Raw genomic sequence first — 21,109 nt, forward strand, 5'->3', positions numbered from 1 at the left:
TAGAGTAACCTTACCAGAGCTTTACAGTCCACTTCTATTGTCCTTTCTGCTGCTGCAGGTGTGCTGTAAATCTTCAAGGAGAACCACACTTTGCAATTTGTAGAACTTCCTCCTATGTTAGAGAAACCAGAATGCATTACAAATTATCCTGTGAGGTGATCAATGCTAGCAGCCTTCAAATCAATGAGAACTTTGAACTTTTAGAAGAAATGCCAGTCACTGTTCATAGTGAGACAAAGCAAATCATGAACTGATTCAATCACTGTTCAGAAAACTGTGTTATCTAATCCCTTCTCGTCAGGATTCAAAATAGTAACAAAATTAATATATATACAAACGGAATGGAAATAGCACTTGGGGAAATTAGCTTCCTAGACTACCATGTTGTTTCTGGGTTTTAAATATCATTGATTTGTAACTAAAACTTCATAGCAAACTGACAGTACTTTTGTATTTTTATATCAGGAAATCAAAATTAGTTCCTCTCACACAATATTTTTTGTATCTAGCATTTTCCTGCTTTTAGGACACAGTCATGAATGTTAATATAATTATCTCATCAATCTCGTTCAGGTAGATGAAACAAATTAAGCCTGAAATCTCTACCATAAGGCCTGATTTTCACAGCACAAATATTTCATGTTGGTAGGATTTTTTCACATATAAAGAGCTGTTCAGCACCTTTTAATAATGCATACCCAAAAACTACTTGCACTGTTCCTGTTTGTCAGTATATTGTATGAGATGAAAATAGCCTTAATCCTCCTACTCACACTTTCCTGAATTATACACTAGAGAGCTCCATTAGCTCTCCTGTTTTACCACAGCATTAGTCTTGGGAGCTCCTACTGATTTTCTCTTCTGCAGTGACCACAACTCATCTCAGAGTCACCATTTTCCTTGTTGCAGTTCCTTATTCCACATATATGACTTTATTTCCAAACACTGTTTCCATTAAAACTCTTTCTGACAGAATTTATTTGCATTATTTTCTTAAAATTTTCACCAAATACATTCTGTATTAACTTACTCATTTAAACTGGGTTTTAATACCAGAATTCCAGCCTTACACTGTCTGGAACAGCTTCAGTGTCTTACAATCTATAAAAATTAGCATCATTGAGCTAAAGAGATCTTCTGAATGTCCATTAAAGGATTCTGGCATGTACAGGACCCTGAGGTTAATCAGTTACAAAATTGATTAAAAATACACAGAAGAGAGATAACTTGTGCAAGACGGGAGGATCACCTCACACCAAAACAGAACATACTGCCTTGGAAGACGAAATAAAAGTTCTTAATTAAAGACCAAAAGAAAATCAAAGAGTACCCATAGCTTGGGCCATCACTCGATGCAGTCAAACTATAGGAAAAGTGCTGAAATTCAGGTAGGAAACAAAAAAGGAAAACATCAACAGTAAAGTTCCATCAACAGTAAAGTTACTGAGGATATGTGATTAAACTGCAGGACAAAGAGATTTATTGAAGTACAGCAACACATTCATGAATGAATGTCTGTACAGTTAAGGAAAACAGAAAAGAGCATAAGCTTCTATTTAAAAAAAATTAACAAGGCTGCCACCCTTTCCTCAAACCTCCAAGAACACTCCTACCAAAAAACACTCCACCCTCAAGTGACAATTTACTTAGGATTTCAAAAAGCAGTAGCACAACCTTTTCAAACACATCTGAAGCTGGCAGCCTGACAAACTCAGAGGGCTGAGAGATGATCAGGGTGGAAAAAGAATGCTCTAGGAAGATAAGGCTGCAGCAGAAAATTTAAATTAATTCTTTGCACTAATGTTCATTACAGTGGAGTTCAGGGACTTTCTAAACTCTAAAGCTTGTTTTGAGGAGAATGGTCAGAGAGACTCTTCCAAACTAAAGTTTCAGCAGAAAAGGCTTCAGAGCAGGCTGATAAAGAAGAAAGTAGCAATCACCTTTACAAGTGAGTGTCTGCCCAAAACTTTTGGTTTAATGAAAGGCGTCCCTGTCCATGGCAGGGAGGTTGGAACCAGACAGCCTTCAAGGTCCCTTCCAACACAAACTATTCTGAAAGTCTGTGAATTCAAAAGGACCTCATGTATTAAACCGTGGTGGTGCAATCCAGCATGTGGCCCCTTGCTTATATCAGTTTGGGATATGAAGAAATGAAAAAGCAGAGAATGTGTTGCCAATTTTTAGACAGGTCTCCTGCACAAATTCATAAATTACAGATGTGAGTTTGCTTACATATTCCAAAGAAAAATATTAGGCATGACAATAAGGGAGGGAAGGCACAACACACAAAACTGTTTGAATTCTTTGAAAAAATCAGCAGCTGTGTGAACAAGGGAAATGTGGTTTCCTGCACTGTTGTTTGTCATTACAATATTAGGCCTTCCAGTAATTCATATATACTGCAACCAAGTTATTTTCCCATATACACTTAGAGCCTTCTTTTTCTCTTTGACCTCACATTTCTCCTCTGTATTCATAACTTTCCTGAATCACGTTTCTGTTCTTCATAACTGCAGTAATATAAAACCTGTAGCCTTCCTTGTCTTGTCTTCCTTTAATGTACAAATTCATTTATTCTGTTCAATTTGCTGAGAAAATATTCTAATTTCTGATATTTCTCAAAAGCAAAGCTTTCAGGTCAAGTTGTTTTCTTTTTAGTTTAGACTTCAAGTACTTTGAGCTATTAAAGCCTGTTTCTATGTTAAAAATTACTGATTTATTTTTTCTACTTTTCATGCATTCAAATGTCTAGATTCATGTTTCTTTAAGTTTTTCTCAATTTTGAAAAATCAATTTTTTTTATTTTTTTTTTTTCCCTCTGGAGACCCTAAATAAGCTACAGTACTTACAGATTACCTTCTGGGAAACAGTATCATGTTTGGGAGAGAATACCTTGTATGCATTTTTCAGTGATGTTACATGTATTTAGATGTTTTTCATGATAATATTATATCCATACACCTGGCATTTCCCTAAAAAATTTAAAATACTTTAATGGAAACGTTTTTCTTAATGCATGGTAGGAATCTGGCAATTCTCTGCTGAAGAAGCATATTGTTTTATTTTTGCAGCTGAATCATTGACTGAAAATTTCTGCTTAGTATTAAGCCTTGAAGTTGTATAAACTTAGATGTTCTATCAAATTTCACTCAGTGAAAATGCAGCTGAATCGTTGTTTGCTGCCCAGCAGCACTGCTAAAAACATAAAACTCAGGGCTTTATCCTCAGTTATCCGAAAACCTGGTACCAAATAGTGACTTTAAAGGTGAATCCCTGCTCATGTCTTTACCCACAGAATGTATTTGAACAGGCTACATCAAGGCAAATTTATTGCAATTATCCCCAATTAATGATAGACTAATTTTACTCCAAATTTCTTCTCTTCCTAAGGGCAACCCACAAGACAGAAACTAGTTCTTACTCTCAAGAATACTCAGAAGTCACTTCCAAAGCTATAAAGCTTAAGCTCCCTGGAAAAAAATAAAATACCTTAAACAGATCAAAATAACAGCAAATGCTTTTGGAATTTCCTTTGGTTCTATCTCAGCATTGAAACCCAAAAAACTTGCATGGCTGAAGATAGGTGTAGTATTAGAAATTCATTTTCCAATGTACAGAGCAGAAGGTCAGGAGTTTGGGGATTTCTTTTGCCATTTTTTGTTAGAGTTTTTCAAAGAGTTTTTACTTTACCACAGAGTAGATGCTAGGAAAGGCTCAACAATTGGGGGCAATGGAGATAAAGTCAATATTCTCAGGCTGAAACTTAGAGATGGCTCTTTCTCTAGTCACAGAACAAGGTTATATTTGTCTGTTGCTGTTTTCTGCACACATTCCAAAAGCAGGCAGAAAAAAATAAGTATGCACTCTTTCTTTTCGCTCTACTTTTCTAAACTTCCATTGACATTTTTAATGCATTTTAAGTCTTTTCTTAGGGCCTGAGCACTGCACTTTGATGTCTTGTGAGATAAACCCCATTTGACTTTAGGCTTGGATCTCTTATCTCCTCCCTCTGGGCCTTCGATGACAAATAAAAATCCTTAGCCGGCTTTATGCAACCACCAGGTCATGATCTTGTCAGATCTCATGAAATAAACAAAACAAATTGTTGTCAGTACTTCAGATGGGAACCACCACTAGAGAGGAGTGAGCACAAATCTGAACATAAAAATGCATCTACTTCAATATTTAATCTCCCCCACCTTTTGTTTTAGCCTCTACTTTGGTCAGTAGGCTTTCACCCAGACTAGTTAGGGTCAGACATCTGTCACTAATGGCTAGTGCAAAGCAGCATATTCCATGTGTTAGCTGCTGCATATTCAGTTAGCACCACTGAAAAAGAGCTGCTTAATTTTAAGTTTTTAGAACTTTCCCCTATTATTTTGTAGTTTTTGGTTTTACTATGAAATCACGGGAAACACAGAAAACTGCGTAATTCCTGTTTCATGTAGTTACCCTGAGCTGGGGGAACAACACAACAAAAAATAAAGCATATTTCTGAATCCATTCCTTAATAACAAGTCAATTTCTTCAACTAGTATTTATCTACAGTAATTACATTTGTGAACAGACAGGTCTGTATTTAAAACACAGGACTACTAAATTACAATTTACATGAAAATTAAACTTGAACCTTCAACAAACATTTCAGGTTAAAACCTCAGACTTCCTTTCCAAACCTTATTCCAGCTTGTATGATATAACAAAATCATTGGGTTTTCTTCCTGAGCTGAATACCCTTTTGTAATCGAATCAGTCTGGTGCCTTGTCCTACTTCCCTTCAGTGATGCAAATAAACTGCTTCTCCTTTGCCTGATCTCATCATTTATTGTGCAGTTTTAAAAAATGTTATAAAGTCTTTCTCAGCACATCAGTATTTTAAGCCACACACTTTTAATCTTATATTTTGTATCACATCCTAAAGAGTTATCAATTCTGAAATCCTCTTCCTTCTAATCACAAGATGCTCCTTTCCACTCACTTGGATAAGAATACCTTATTACCATATCAGCCACAAGCTGAAATTTCTGATCTCTCTCTGGCCCCTTTCCTTAAATCTACTTTTGATCCTATGTCTGCTACACCAGCTATTAAATGTGCTGTCAGTTCTAAACAGAATAGATCCTTCTCTCCTGAATGAGACACAGCTGTCCATCAGTCACCTGAATGACACATCACTGATGATGAAGGAAGATTTGCCTTGAAAATTGTAGAATTCTAGGATCTTTGGGAGGGTGTGTGTGTGTGATATGGACACAATGGGGAAACTTGAATTGTACCACTAAATAATGTTAATTTATCAGAAATACTTCATCCTAATCTTACTGACTTCTTGTATTGGCATCAGAAATTTGATTATTTAAGGAAAACGCTGAATTTAAGTGATATCTTCAAATTTAATGTGAGTTCATTGTACAGCATTTTTACTTAATATTTGCAGAGTTAATATAGCAATAAAAATTAATAAAGTACATTCAATTCCAGTTTTAAATAAAACACTCTTAGATAGGGATGTTTAAGGGTTGGGTTTATTTTGGATTAGCAGGAAGAGAAATAACACCGCATGATTTCTCGATCCTCCAAAAAACTTCCTGGGCTGGGAGTTATGAACATTCTCATTGAGAGAGCATCCTTAATGCTGTCCTCATAGGTATATTGCTGTACTTTACAGAACGTAAGACATAAATTAAAAATGACATTTTGTCTAGTTTCCTACATTATATACACGTGTAACAGCTTTCAATGTAAACAGCTCATGCAGGAAAAAAAAAAAAAAATTGATTTAGAATAAATGATTTTCATATAAATCATGTGAAACAGACTAGCTGCTAAGCCCATGATTATTTACATTCCTTTTTTTTCTAACTGGACTGGCCTTAACCATCTAAGAATTACTACTAAAAGACCTGAAATTTCTTATGCAAACTTTTACTGACACTTTTAGTTTCTCTATAATGTTAAATTTAAAAAAAAAAAAATTTACAGAATTTTAGGGGATTTCTTCAGACTCACCATAAACCTCCAAGTTCATTCCAGACACAAAAATAACTGCAATAATCAGTCCTAAGACATGTAAACCCTTTATAAAAAAGCTTTGGATATTTTTGACAGTCACTACATAAATTTAATGGGTTCACATGCTGAAGGAAAAACCTGCTACTCTTCTGTACAGGTAGACCCATCACTCCACTCAAAAATAAGTTAAATCTTGTTTTAACTGGCTCCAGTTACCTATCTTCACTTTTAGTTTCCAAGTGTAAAAAATCTGCCCTTGATTTATGGGGGGAAGCTGTAAAACATTAACACATTAAGGAAATGTTGCAACCCTATTACATTGAGAGTTCAAAATGATGCAAAGAAGTCAGACATTTATATTCATTTTTTACTACATGAGGAATAACTTAACCTTGGAAAGGCAACACTTCTACACTTTCTTATTCCAGGGTAGTGGCTTTACCTCTAGGCTTGAGCTTATGAGTTTTCTCACCTAAGGGTTATACTTTTTCAATAAAAGTAATCAACATGTATCAGCTTCTAGAAATGCTTTTATTTTATTTAAAAATGCCTAACCTGGCAAGATAAACTTTGCTTTCAGCTGCCATTTTACGTACATGAACATATCTGAGAAACCCTAACTCCAAATGAATATTCATTTCATGTATTCCATATAGCACTACTTGACAAAATACTTTAATATTCATCAGTCATTAATCTTGTTCCTAAAGGATAAGATGTTACAATTCCCCAAGAGCAACTTCCATAAATTTAGAGTGTGCCTTACATTCTGTATCCAGCCTGTCATGCAGAGGGACAGTCCTTAAAGTGACTTTGAGGATGGAAGATTGCATTCGTTTGCACATGTAAATTGGAAGTGATGCCTTCGAAATGCTGCAACTTAAAATTAAATTATGATGCTTTCATGTGTAAATATGTACTTAATATTAAATTAATTTGGAATTTTCAAGTTCATATAGTACCTATAGGTAGGCTTGGTGAAGAAGGGTATTCTGCAAAAGGAAAATCTGCAAGATGGATTAAGGTTCCTTTTCTTCAGGACTTGCCCTAAACTAGGAAAGGACTGTATCTCCAGTGCCTTTTCCACTCAGGAAAATTTGAAAATAGAAATTAGAACAAAATTTTTAAATGCAAAATCAAAACCTTGTTTTGGCCTTGCAATTATCTGTGATTAGTACAACACAAAGCTCTGAAAAAGGTGTCTGACCTTTTTAAAAGCAGAAATCCAGAACCTCCCATTTTTAAATTCTGGCTTCAAATCCATCTTTTCAAATGAACATCACCATCTTATGGTGGAAACTGTGATACCACTAGCCCATGAAAGACATTCCTTTTCCCTAAACTTCTGTAAAACTGTAAGGAGGACAATTTTAACACTAGACAGCTTATTTCAAGGAAATGGATGACTAATGCTGCTGGTATCTTCCATTTTTGAAGCTCAGTCTTCCATACTATTAATACCACCACAGCAGGATGTTCTAAAACCATTTTTCAGTTAGACACCTTTACTCCATAGACACTTTCTCATCTCCATCTCCCAGGTAACAACTTCAAAAAAAATCATACAGCAGATCTGCTATGTCTGTGGGATGTGGAAGAGGGAAAATATCTCTTTAACACAGAATATTCTTGATGTCCTTCATAAACACTCAGTACCTTAATATGATCACATCACAGGTCTCCCTTCTCCCTTGCAGTTGAGTGATGAAAATGTAAATATGGCGAATACGGTTGTTGACCTTCTACAAGGGATTTTTTTTCACTCTTCAATTGTCCCACATTTATCCAGGATATGTATCTTTCAGGACATTTAGCCCAGCCTGTCTATTGGTGACAGAAGATCTACCTGCTGGTACACACACTGAGGCAGAAATAAGGATCTGATCTTATTAACATGTTAAACACTTTCTGATTAAATCGTGGCATTGGAATAAACTCAGGGCACATGACAGTATGTCACCCAAGCACTTGTGACATTAGTAAATATAGATCTAAAACAAGAGATAAAAAATCAGCAATAACACAGCTAATATATATGGTATTAGAATCCATCTCCCCTGACTTTTTTGAGCTCTGCAGGCATCATGACATATGTGAACATGAAGTATGCAAAGAGTAGAGAAAATTTCAAATGCTGAAAAAAATCCAGCACATTTTAGCAACACAAGTCAAAACTTCACCGTTCTGACAGTTTTGGGAGGGAGTGGGGGGAAGTGGGGCAGGGAAGGGAATATTCTGCCTTAGTAAAAGTTTGAGGAATAAATGCTGGGGGAATGAATTCAAAGGATTGTCACAAACCTTACCAACGTAGGTCCACTGTCTCAATCACATTCCTTACTGTGCCCCTCTAAGATCACAAAGCCACACACTGAGAAGAACCCCAGACTTTCATAAAAAGCCACTGAATACTTGCTGAAGAGGTGGGACAGCAGGGATATTTAACAATCTACTACATAAGGAATCTGCCATGAATAGACCATTGAAAATAAATCTGGTAGGTTTCAAGTGTAACGGTCCATATTTTTGGGGGCAAACAACATGTCACACACATTATGTCACATGGGTGTCTCAAAACTCTCCTTTTAAGGTGTTATTTCATCTTTTATTGCCTGGGTCTATTATTCTTAGTGATGATTAACATGTCTCAAGTGGTTACCTCAAAATCAGACCGCCATCACAAGCAGAATCTTTGTGGTAATTTACAGGAAGATAGTTTTTCAGTTACTGCACTACGGTTTTAGAAGTCCGAATAGCAAGGAAGAAGAACTAGAGCTTTTCACTCAGCATGAATTTGATATAATTGGAGATTATACAGTGAAGTGATTGTTTAGAATACTAACATTTTTAAAGTAATGTGAAGATAAATGACATTTGCTTTAAGACTCACAGTTACTTGGTTATTATAATTACCTTAGTTCAAAGAAAGAAGATGAGGTTAAGTGGAGGAGATACTTAGAAAATCTAGTCTAAGAGTTGAACAACGTAATAATTCCAAAGGGCAAAGAGACAAGAATAACTCAAGTAAAGTAAAAAAAAAACACAAAAAAAAAAACCACCACAAATGAACTGATTGTTAGGCAACTGTGAAAAGACATGAAACCACAGAAAAACTTATACAACCAATAAGAATTTGAAGTTCAGAAAACAACTATTACTTAAAAAATATTTTATTTTTCTTAGAGACGATTTTTGAGGAAAGGCGATGCCCACAGTTTTGACGTGCACAGAAGGTTTCTACTAGGAGTGATCCGATCTCTCTGATGGAGAGTAACAAACAGTGGACTTTAGAGCATGCAAAAAGTATCTGTGAAACTCTACAGTAGTGAGGGTGGAGAAGAACTAGGACAGATTACCTAGGTCATGAAGTTTTTATTACTAAATAACTTTGAAGACTATCCTAGAGGAATGGTTGTCAAAATCCTCAAGGAAACAAGTTACTCCTACCTAGTTATACATAACTAACACACTCTTGTATTCTGCAAAATATCTCAAAACATCATTCACAGCCATAATCTTTAGCTCACATAAATTGTGATATTTTGTTAACAAACAGAGTCAAGACTGTGTTAAACTAATGACCTCAAATTATGTACTAACCCTCCCTACTTCCTCTTACAACTTTTAAAATTACTTAAATAAAGTCCTTTTCCCCAAGGACTACTGTTTTTCTCCATTTGCCATATCTGCCTTTATTTCTACTGACACTGTTTTTCTATCTTCGTCTACCTATGTCTTAACTTTGGAAAAATCCAAAAGTAACAGAAAAATACAGAGGGAGCCTTGTTTCTGGCTATCAACTCATAAGGTCTCATATAAGAAACAGAAAAAATATTGCTCATTCCTATTATCCTGGCATATAAAGCTAAGGGTGATTGTGGAAAAAACGGATCTTTAAATTTCCCTGCAGGCTCTCTGGAAGGTTAGGAAAATCATCAATTATACTGGAGGATGGACAAAAATCCACTATAAATCATGTAACAAGGAAAAGGATGGGAAAGAGAACAGGAGGGAAAGATGCCTTATGTCGTAAAAGCCACCAATACCAATTGCTTGAAAAAAATTTGAAAAAGGATATGGTAAAATAACGTAGAACTTTTTATTCTTCCTTTTGGCGGAAATAGCATTCACTGGCCAGGTTTTGCATAGTTCTTCACATTTTAAGAATGTGTAAACTGTGACTTATGAGAGGAAATCACTTGCCAGGTGAACAGCTTGGGTAGCTGTGTCACACAAATATTTTAACACGTCTGAAAAAGCAAAAGCCAGCTCAGAAGTCATGTACACACAGTCACAGCTGATATACCCTTGGCACAGTAGGTTAAGTTATACTCAGATGATTTCCAGTCAGGAAATTCCTTAAAATGATACCAAAGTGTTTTCCAGTTAATGATACCAAAGTGTTTTCCAGTTCCACATCAGAATGAAAAAACCCCATATAAAATAGCTTATAAATATAAGCATTTAATAGTTATATTTATTCAGAGAAAACATAATTGCTCAGAGTTTGGGGTTTTTTAATTTTTTTTTTTTTTTTTTTTTTTTTTTTTTTTTTTTTTTTTTTTGGATGGGTGATATTTTACTACATAAAATATATTCATAAATTTAACATTTTGGCTGTTAAGAACTCTTTAAAAACATTTAGACATAGAACATAAGAACTCTTTAGAACATTTGACATCAAAAAACTGTAGCCAGAAAAAATCAAATACAAAATTAGGATGACTTTAGAACTGATAAAAATCTTCTAGTGAAAAAAAACCCCCATACCAATGTGTAATTATTTCTTGTTTTCAACTTTTGTTTCAGTAGTATGCATTATTGAATGAAAATATGATTGTTCATTGGCGAAACACAGATTACATAAAGAGTATATTGGACAAGCACAACTACCTGTGACAAGGCTAACAGTCAAAAAAATACAAAAAGACAGCAGAAAAGCAGCACGTATTCTTCAGACACAGAAGTCTGCTCACAAATATGGTACTTAGTTATTGCAAAGGCTTTTTAATTTTAAGTCTTAGCAGCAAAGACCTGTTAAAGGTCCTTAACAATCCTCCAGGTGTAATGTGCTGTGCTGAAATACACTTCATGTTCTTTATTGTGAAATTCCAAGCCTTATTTTATTATTGTCAACATAACATATTAAAAATAAGCTTACTGAAGACAAAGTGAACCCAGTTTGTACTAGTGCTGTGTCACAAAAGCAAATAACTGCTCTTATGAGTTGCAGCACATACAAGGAGCACGAGTCCTTCCCCTGACAAATACCATTCAATCAACTAAATTACAGAATTTCCCTTGCAACTGCAAAATCAATTGCATTACTTCCCTAAAAGTTTTATATCCCCCAGCTTGCAATTCAGCACTTAAAAAAAAAAAAAAAAAAAAAAAAGAAAACCAAAAACAAAAGGACCCAAGAAATGCTGAGTACAACGTTTTTTAACTGAACCTTTATTTGAGTTAAATTTGATTTTATTATGTAAACCTATATGAGACTTCAATGAGAAGACAGATTGCTTGCAGACAGGATTCACTTTTAAATTCTCTACCATACTCAGGCAGGCTCAGTGCATGCTGTTTCCTCTTAAAAACATGCCAAATATTAAGGCTAAGAATGCCTATTTCCTACCTAAGATAGCCCAGAATGACAAAAATTATACTTCTGCACCCCAATTAATGATTCCTGACTGCCATTATTAGAAAAAAGAATAATCTGTATTTACAGATAAAAATATTTTTATAAATATATATTAAATATAAAAATATTTTTAATAAATACTGGGAGTTTTCTAAAAATTTCAAATTAACCAAAAGCATTTTATCAACCCTAATACAGTATTACTGCAGTGTTTCATAGGAACACAGCTACACAAAGGCATTAAAACTGACAAGTGTCTATTTTTCTTTTTCAGTATAACCCTTTAATTTTAAAATGAACCTTTCAAGTTAATTGGGGTTTCGATAACTTTCCATTCTAAGCTCTGTCACAGAGTAGGCATTTCATCTTATTCTCCTAAGGAAAGGCAAAAAGACAACATAAAACAAGATCACACACACAGAAAAGGAAACATTTTTTTCTGGGATAAAAAAATATGTCTTTGCTGAAAGAGGTGTTAAGGATTTCTGTTGAACGCCTGGGTTATTTTAGAAAAATGATGTTTGTTTCTCTATACATCCATAAAATACAAAATCACTTATATGAAATAGTGTCCTGAGTACAATGATGAAGTGGGCAGATTTTCACTAGATTTCAGAAATCATATTGTAGAGTTGTGTGAGCAATTTATGTCTTCAATAATAAGAAGAAACTATGAAGTAAAATTCCTTTAATCTTGAAGCAGAAGATCTTTATGTTAACGCAATTCCATGCTAATAAAACCAAACATTCATTAATTTCATGGATATTGTCTGCCATATTTACAGTAGCTGAACTTTATAAGGTTGTTCTTACTAATTTCTCAATATATTACCAGGCAAATAAGGTGTAGATAACCAATAAATCCAGATAACTTAGTAAAAGCAATCCTGCAATTCTTTCTAACATTCACTAATAATTAATGTATATATCACATTATGAAAGAAGAAACATTCTTCCTAAATAAAATAAATTGAATATATAACCAGTTATACTAATCACATTCTCACAATTAATTCTGAACTTCAAAAAACTTCTTGTACACACATACACTTACTCTCTGATGACAATGTATAAAGTATCATCTGTCTTTTGCCACAGTGGGAAACAGTAGTTCCCTAATACTTAAAATTTCATAGTTATGTACATGGTTATAGAACAATTATGACTCTACCCACAGAGAAAGCAAAAGAAATATTTTGAGAGAGACAATACAGACCATAACAAATGACTGCAATGGACAAGAAATATCTATTGCCTGCTCTGTAAAAATAAGAGTGGCCCTTTGCTAGTTAGTTAGCAAACCTACCTCATTACTGAATGTGTGAGAATGCAGGAGTGCCCAGTGTCTGGGATAAATTAAGAGCCAGAATTCTGTTTGGGAAATTTATTTTGCATCTGCTATAGAAATAAAAGTGCTCAGCAAATTCCAGCAGCAGGCTACTGAAAGGACAAGAGGCTCTAAGATAGGCACAAAACCAATCCATGAGAAAACACTGAGATGAACTGAGACTTTTGCTAACAAAAAAAATTACAAAAAAATACACAATTATAATGTACTAATCACAAACAGTCTTCAAGAATAACCTATTTCTAGCTTCAAAGGCAGACAGTGACTGTAGTACATGGTGCAAGCTTACCTAGTTACAAAAATCCAGCACTACTTGTAATGAAAGTAACAATAGCAACAGGAAGAAGAAATTAGATTGGAAGGAGAAATGTGTTTTATTTTCTTCTCCTGTTGGGAATTATACTCCTTGTCATCTTAAAAACATAATTTGGATTTGATCTAATTTTTAATTGATACTTCTCAATTACATAGTTTTCAGAAACTTGAAATAAATAAATATAAAAACGTTGCTCTGGATTTGTAAATCTATTTATAAATTAGCTTAACTGTTGGATTGTCCAAACACCAAACAGGCTCTGAGAATGTCTATTCAATTATTTTCTCTGCTGAGGGACTAAACATAAACCTTGAAGGAAGCTTCTTCTCTTCCTTAGACAATATTGTTGATGATGCAGTAATTTGAATATCAAATATCTTAAGGAGAATGTATTTTTTTTGAAAGATTAATTTGAATGTTTCATAATATTTAGATTAATGTAAAATATTCAAGTCATTATTCAGCTAGGAAAAAAACCCTTCACATTGTAAGACTCTTTTAAAATTGGCATATTTGATTTGACTCCACTTCCTATGAACTGTCTCATGTATAACGCCACAAAGTTTAAATTTTTCCTGTTTTCTGGCTCAGTGAATACTTTCACACATCACAGCAATTGAAACAGGATGATGGAGGAGACTGATAGGGACTTTCCCTCTATCCTCTCCTCACCTCATTATCTCCAGCCCCTGACATGCTTATAACCACTGTGAAGAGCTGGTAAATATTAGTGCCTTTTTTCATTACCATTATGTACTCTCTGTGTGTTTATAATTCATTACTTGCTAAAGGGTAAAATAATAATTGTTTGTAAGCATGACAAGGTAGGAAAGGCAAAATGATGACCTGGAAAGAGCATGTCAAATACTCCAGCATAACAACAAGGGCACTGGCTGCAGGGAGACTGATGCTCTGTTGCTCATTTCCTCTGGTTTCAAAAATGTTATTTTTTTTATATCACTCTGAATGTTTTTGCCACAGACAACTAGTAAGGGCTTACACCTGGATCTGTCATGTGAGCCCCACTCATTATTTCTGCTAGGGATTTTGTTTTTCAGAATTTATTTTTTTATTAAATGGGCTATTAATTGACAAAATTCCATGCATACATATTTGAGGTCTGCCAGACATGACAGAATGATGTGTTTCTCAGTAATACAGTTTAAAGCCTACACAGACTTTCAAAACAAGCATACTGCACATCACAGACATTTAAATTGGGTAATAAAATTTAATCTCCTTATATGCAAATATAATCCTACATGCTATGATATCCAAAAATATACAGATGTACAGGCTTACAAGAGGATAACTAATTTGTAGTTAGTGCAGAAGCAACATTACCTGCCTTCTCAGCACAACAATATTACAACACCTGCTGCAGGAAGGGTGATGCAACCTAAAGTTTATCAGCAGCCTTTCTTTGTGAGCAATTACAGATTGCTCTTGTTATTAATTTTAAATGGGCTACCCTGCACTGTTTGCAGAGATTTTTAATAGCACACTACCACGCTTCACAAAATTCCATGCGGGTCATAGGTCCTTTAAGCATTGCCATATCTGAATTATTTCAAAACATGTTAGTTTACTGGGAGAATCAAGCTGTTCCGAGTCTTAAAAGGGCACAGGAAAATTCATAACATCCAGCAGACTGCAGTACTGCAGAAGGGCACCTACTGAGAAAGCTAGCAGTAATTGAACAATCTTTTTGACAAAGGAAAAAAGTATAAAACAGTCTAATACTAAATGTTCTACATATGCTACACCATTCCTCAAAGCTTGCATGCATTGGCATAAATATAGCTGCAAATGTGAAAATGCTATTAAAAAAAAAAAATCACAGAAAAGCAAACAAACAAGCAAAACCCCACAAAACAAATACAACCAAAAAAGCCCAAAAAACCACAAACAAACCAAGCTGTGGTTGGTACTTTACATTTGCAAATATGCATGCAATTTACATGAGGATTATTTCTCTGTATAGGTCTTTATTTTTTTGTCTGAAGAGAGAGACTTAAACTAATCTGAAGCTGGAGCACACACCATGCATGAACATATAGAATGCAGGCTGGACTGAAAAATAGCTTAACTACCAAATCAAAATGTATGGGCTGTTAGCACAAACTGATTTTAAAGAACAGTCCTCTTAAAAAGACATTAATTCCAGAAATAAATATGTTTGTGAGACGTATCAATTTTATATTAATATATTAAAGGTATGTGAAACATCCTACTGCATTAATACTGAATAAATCCTATAATTTACAATTGCATACTCAGGTCTTATGATCTTTTTTAAAAAAACTAAAATGAACAAATGCTAAACGTCTTTATATTTTTGCCATCCTGTGTACTGTTTACCTCTTAATCACTCCAACAGTTGCTAGAACAAAGACATTATTTTAGTATCTTCCTTATAAGAATATCCCATAGTGCTCCCACAGATGTTCAGCCCTCAGGGATTGATTTCAAGCCTGGAAGTCCAAGAGAATCACATGTGCAAGTACCATTACCTTCCAATGGCATCAGTTGCTCAAAGAATCACTTGGAAGCAGTTTTTAAACTCAACAGGAAAGACACTCAACTCAGAGACATTTCATAAGAACTATAATGATAACTTAGGCTAGAAAACATTGCCTGTCATTGAAAGCCCAGCTGAAGCATAAATTAGCTTAAAAAAAAAAAAAAATTATGCCAGGCTTTGCCAAAATGAGTGTCTGGCTTGGCCCCTCTGGCTGTGCTTTTTCATTATGGCCTATTTACAAGTAGTGTATGCTTCTGATGTTTAGCCTTTCAAGTACAAGGAAAATCAAAAACTTGGCAGTGACATAAAAATCTAAATGCATTCCATAAGACAAACAAAATGCAAAGTACAGTCTTTGGATAAAGGCAATGCTTAGGCCAGCCACCGTAAGACAACAGCCCAAAATTCTCCAGTCTTGTACAAACATACACTGTGAGACATCTCTGCCAGCATTAAAAGCTGTTGCTTAAGTGCCAGAGTCTTGGTGCTGGATAGAGTGTGAGGGATGCTGGACGAGGAGAGGGGGATTTGCAGCCTTTAGCCATTGCAGCAACCACAGCAACTTCACACTCGATTCCCATTTGCAGGGGATGATTCCTGAGGAGCAGAGTGGGTCTGGCAGAAGCTGAGCCAAGCACCCTCCCCATGGCACAGCAAAGAACACAACACAGGGGGATCTGGCCAGTTCAGTCCAAGAACTTACCACGAACTCCAGAGTAGAAAAATTTCCACTACTTAGAGACTTTAGGAGGCTTCACTCTTATAGGAGGAGTGTAGCATTTATTGAGACTGTGACACAAATACCTATTAATAGCTAATATTTACTTCTGATTTTAACACTCTATAATATAGGAATATCTAAAGATAAGCCTTACATGAAAGACAAGCTACATTCTACTTTCAGTCTTTGCAACCACTTAGCTTTGTTTTACTTTTGGCTCCCATGAGAAAAGAAACCCTAGGACCTCCTCTTCAAAGACAGAAATACGTTTTGGAAAGAACTAAACCCCCACATCAGTTTAGAATGGGGCAAGCCCCTGTCACCACATCTGCTCTGCAGATTCTGTCTGGGTTTTGGGTTGTTTTCTCTTATTCCTTCTTGTACAGGGCAGCATAAAAAGGATTCATCATGAGGAATGTTTTTTACTGCAAGAACAAAATATGCTTTTTCATAAAAACATCTGAAGGAGAAAATTTCAGCATCCTTATGTTTTTGGAAGAGCATTGTCATTGGGAAATCAAATGCAGCAAAAGTATTATCAGTAATGATAACAGCAAACCATGAAGCCACACTGGATTTTCTACCTAAGAAAAACACCCTCCATTCAAATCAGTGACAGGGACAGTACTGAGACATCCTCTCTCCTAAACCATTTTCTTACTTAACCTTCTACATTCAGTTACTTTCAGTTACAGCCTTTACTAGTTTAGGACTGCTGATCCCTAAATTTGCAAGTATAAGAAAAAATGTTTCATTTGGGGAATTGAAGCTTAACTAAATTCATGAATATTCTCAGACTTTCAGCAGAGAATTGAAGATTATCTCCCATTTACCTGGCATCACCATTTATAATGTTTTTATTATTAATTCCACTTAATATCTGGAAATTTATAATTCTTGTGTCTACTATATTATCTGCATATATCACCTTAATTTAATCCTTCTTAAAATCCTTCTTCTGTAAAGTTCCAATGAGATATTGCATGAGTTTTAATTTCAGCCAACTTCCATGCTGCTGTACAGATTTTAATAGACGATAAAAGAACAGACTTTCTGACATTCACATTGACTTGACTCAAACAATTTCTAATTTATTGATAAAATTAGCTTCTAATCCTTTTTAGAGCTTGATAAATTCTAGTTTTAATTTATCTAGAAAATACAGTTATAAAGACAGAGAGATCTCCAATCTGCAAGCCCTTAATTTCTTAAGAACTCAATATTGACTAAACCAAATTTTTTACTTTAAAACTTTCCTTGATAGCTTTCCTTGCAAGAAATATTCTTTGATCAATTTTTTAAAATGCTAGATAATTTAAATATATACCAAATTAGATATTAATAGCATAAAGAACATGGTTCTGTAGGCAGAGTTATACTTGCAAATACAAATAAGAAAGTGGAGAAATTAATCCAAAAACAAACAAAAAACCTGGCTTTGTCTATTTGGTGTAACCACAAAAGTATTCCTCTGGAACACTTGAAATCTCAAAAGTAATGCAGATACTGCTTAGAATAAAGCAGGTGGTGACAATAGGAAAGTACGTAGGTATTCTGGAATTTTCTCTTTTTTGATTTTGTTGTACCAAAGTGGTATCTATGTCTGACTGTTATAAGAACATTTTTTCCACAGTGGAAAGAAGTGGAGCCATATGAATTTCAGAAAAGGTTTGCTTTGACATCAGCACTATCACTATTGTTGGAGAGTTATAAAGAAAGAATCAAAAGCATCAAAAACATTCTGCCCCTCTTCAACAACAAGAAACAATCAGTGACATTGCAAAAAGAGGGTAAAAAAAAAAAGGAAAAGAAAAAACTCAGCTTAACATTTCATAAAAATGTTTCAAAAAAGCATAAAAGGAAAATTTCATACGCTGTCTGCAGGCTGTGAATACTAAATATTCATTTAATTTTAAAACACATTATGATGTAATTTTATGAAAATTGACAACAAATGCATCCATAATAACAAACATACCAACATTAGCTGCTTTAAGAGGTGGTGGAGTCCTTGCTGGCCGTTTCTGAAGGGCTCGTTTACGACCTTTCATCGGTGGTGAGCTACTGGTTTGAGGCTGCTCTTGGTCTTCATCTTGAGCAACAAATGAAATTACACCTAAAACAAACAGACACCAGGTGTTTTATTGCCCAGGCATTAGCCTCAAAAAACCCAGACTGCCAGACATGTACAAATATTTCCTCAGTTCAAAATTAATCCAAAATGAAGCAAAATTTCCACTCCAGGTGTCAGCCATTCAATTATAATTTATGATGTTAAAAAACACCTCTTGGCTGGGCACAAAGAAATTAACCATTTTTTTGTCCTCGAAGTGCTCTTCTGCTTGCCTGAAGAGATCCATAATAAACACCTGAAAAAGATCAGTAATAGGAAATACAAGACAAACAAAGACTTCATGAAGTTACAAAATCTGATGGTCACTAATTGTATGTATTTCCCAGCTCAATTTTCTGTGCACAGTCTTGACTGCTTCTGTTATTTCTTTTTAAATCACAGTGTCTCATTCTAGTGCTGTAAGAGAATAATTGTAATAGTTAAAATATTCCTGTGATACATTTTTGTATTGTATGTTAAATTGCAATCAAATATTGCAGGAAGATAAAATACAGAGAGACTGCAAACCCTGAATTTTAAATTGCCAGACCTCCATTTAATAACATTAAATCAAGTATGTGCAGCGTGCCTTTAAATAATGTTAACATTATTCTGGATGATTTGACATACTGGCTTTAAATTAGAAGGTTTCATTTCTTCCATTTTGTGTTTCTGTCTAAGAATTTTAAATCTACACAAACTTTCGGAAGTACCACACAACATTCTACTTGCATCTGAAGTGCTGTCCTTCAATGTTCAAATATGTTCTGGAGATTTTCTAAGCCAAAATAAATACATTTTGCAGGTTTAATTCTTGCCTCATACTAAATCTGAGGAGGTGAACTTATTTTATGCTATTATATAGTAAGAAATGCTCTTGTTTGCAATTATTAGAATTTATGGGAAACACCTCCAAAAGGGAATTTGTTCATTTTTGTCTTACCAAGAACTAGGGAAAACTATTATTAATGGAATTTTAAAACTTGAAATGGGGAATTCTTGCAAGAGTCCCAGAACAATTTGATCTGAAAACACCTACATCTAATGGAATCCTTTGTTTCCGCAGCTTTGAGTAGGGCAGAGATGTGACATGACAAACACTGACAAAATATTCCTACTAAGAAGGTTTACATTAACTGATTATAAGGAAGAATCTCTTTTTTTTTGTGAGAGACAGCAACCAAGAACCACAGGTATAAAGCATGTTAAAAACAAAATCAAAAAATGGAAATAGGTTTAAATCCAGAGGAACAATATAAAACTTCAAACGTTAAAAAAAATAGAATCCCAAATTTTCTTTCATTAAGAAAACTCTACTTAAATACAAATAAACTAAACTAATTAAAAACAAACCAAAATAATTTCAAACAAAAAAGTTTTCAAAACTATCAAAATTACTCCCAGTAAGCAAGTCAGAACTTGGATCCAAATAGGCAGAGTGACTTAAATTTCAGGAAATAACCAGTTTGTTTGTTCATTTGTTTTGGGGTTGTTTGTTTGTTTGTTTTGGTTTTTTATCTTAAAGATGAGGTAGATATGCAAGAAGGATAAAAAAATAAAACCATTATGGAAAGGATAAAGGAGACTGAAGAAAATGCCCAATAATAATCAATGCATCAATAAATCTTACATCAATAAATCCTGATGTAAGAGTACACACAGAATGGCACTAATAGGTAACGGATCATAGGATAAACAACTAATTAATGAATAATAATAATAACAGGATACTGACTAATTAATCTGATTTTATGTCTCAATAGATAATCTTAGTATTATTTTGGTCTATTGAATCACAATACTAGAGAGAAGCAAAGAGTAAGAGAAAGTTCGTTAATTTTAAATACCAATCCTTGCCATCAATATGCTTGAAAGATGTCAACAGCTAGAAGACAATGATTAAAAAAACGCAAAATTATAGCTTTGAAGTTAATCAAAAAGCCTTGGCTAAATGCTGAAAATCAATACATTCATAAATTCTACCAACTTCTCACAGTAAGAAATACTTTGCTACACTTAATTTTAAAAATTTTAGATATTTTTCCATATAGTTCTTCCTTCCAGTGACCATGGAGGATTTTCTTTACTAATTTTCTGTATTTCAGAATCATGAATTATCCATATGTGAGCGTGGGAGAAAGAGGGACAGAACAGGAATGATCACAGCTTTAAGTAATGAGATGGTAAAACAAAGAGTGACTTTTGTTTTCTGCACAAAACATGGCCTCAAAAGCATCTAAATAATTTGCTGAAGCACTTGAGTAATTAATTTTTATTTGCAGCAAATATTAGAATGCTTGAAAAGTTCCAAAAGAATAAATTACTAATGCTCAAGAATATTTCAAGAGCTATAGTAACTAAAAACTACTTGACTTGCTAAACCACTGTGGCAATAATCCACCAGTTGCACAATCAAAAAATCAGTGAAGAATTGCAG

The 21,109-nt window shown here is 34.3% G+C and overlaps 1 protein-coding gene across 1 annotated transcript in view; it reads right to left on the minus strand.

The window, feature by feature from the left end:
• The window catches only part of CFAP47 (cilia and flagella associated protein 47), a 267,594-nt gene that overhangs the window by 104,689 nt on the left and 141,796 nt on the right, over window positions 1–21,109 (minus strand). Inside the window, exons 50-51 of the mRNA XM_040055880.1 lie at window positions 18,538–18,675; window positions 15–112 (exon numbers count right to left, since the gene is read on the minus strand). Coding sequence (XP_039911814.1) covers window positions 15–112; window positions 18,538–18,675 — 236 coding nt within the window. The remainder of the gene's footprint in view (window positions 1–14; window positions 113–18,537; window positions 18,676–21,109) is intronic.

Source organism: Hirundo rustica, chromosome 2, assembly GCF_015227805.2.
Source record: "Hirundo rustica isolate bHirRus1 chromosome 2, bHirRus1.pri.v3, whole genome shotgun sequence".
Taxonomy (NCBI): Eukaryota; Metazoa; Chordata; class Aves; order Passeriformes; family Hirundinidae; genus Hirundo; species Hirundo rustica.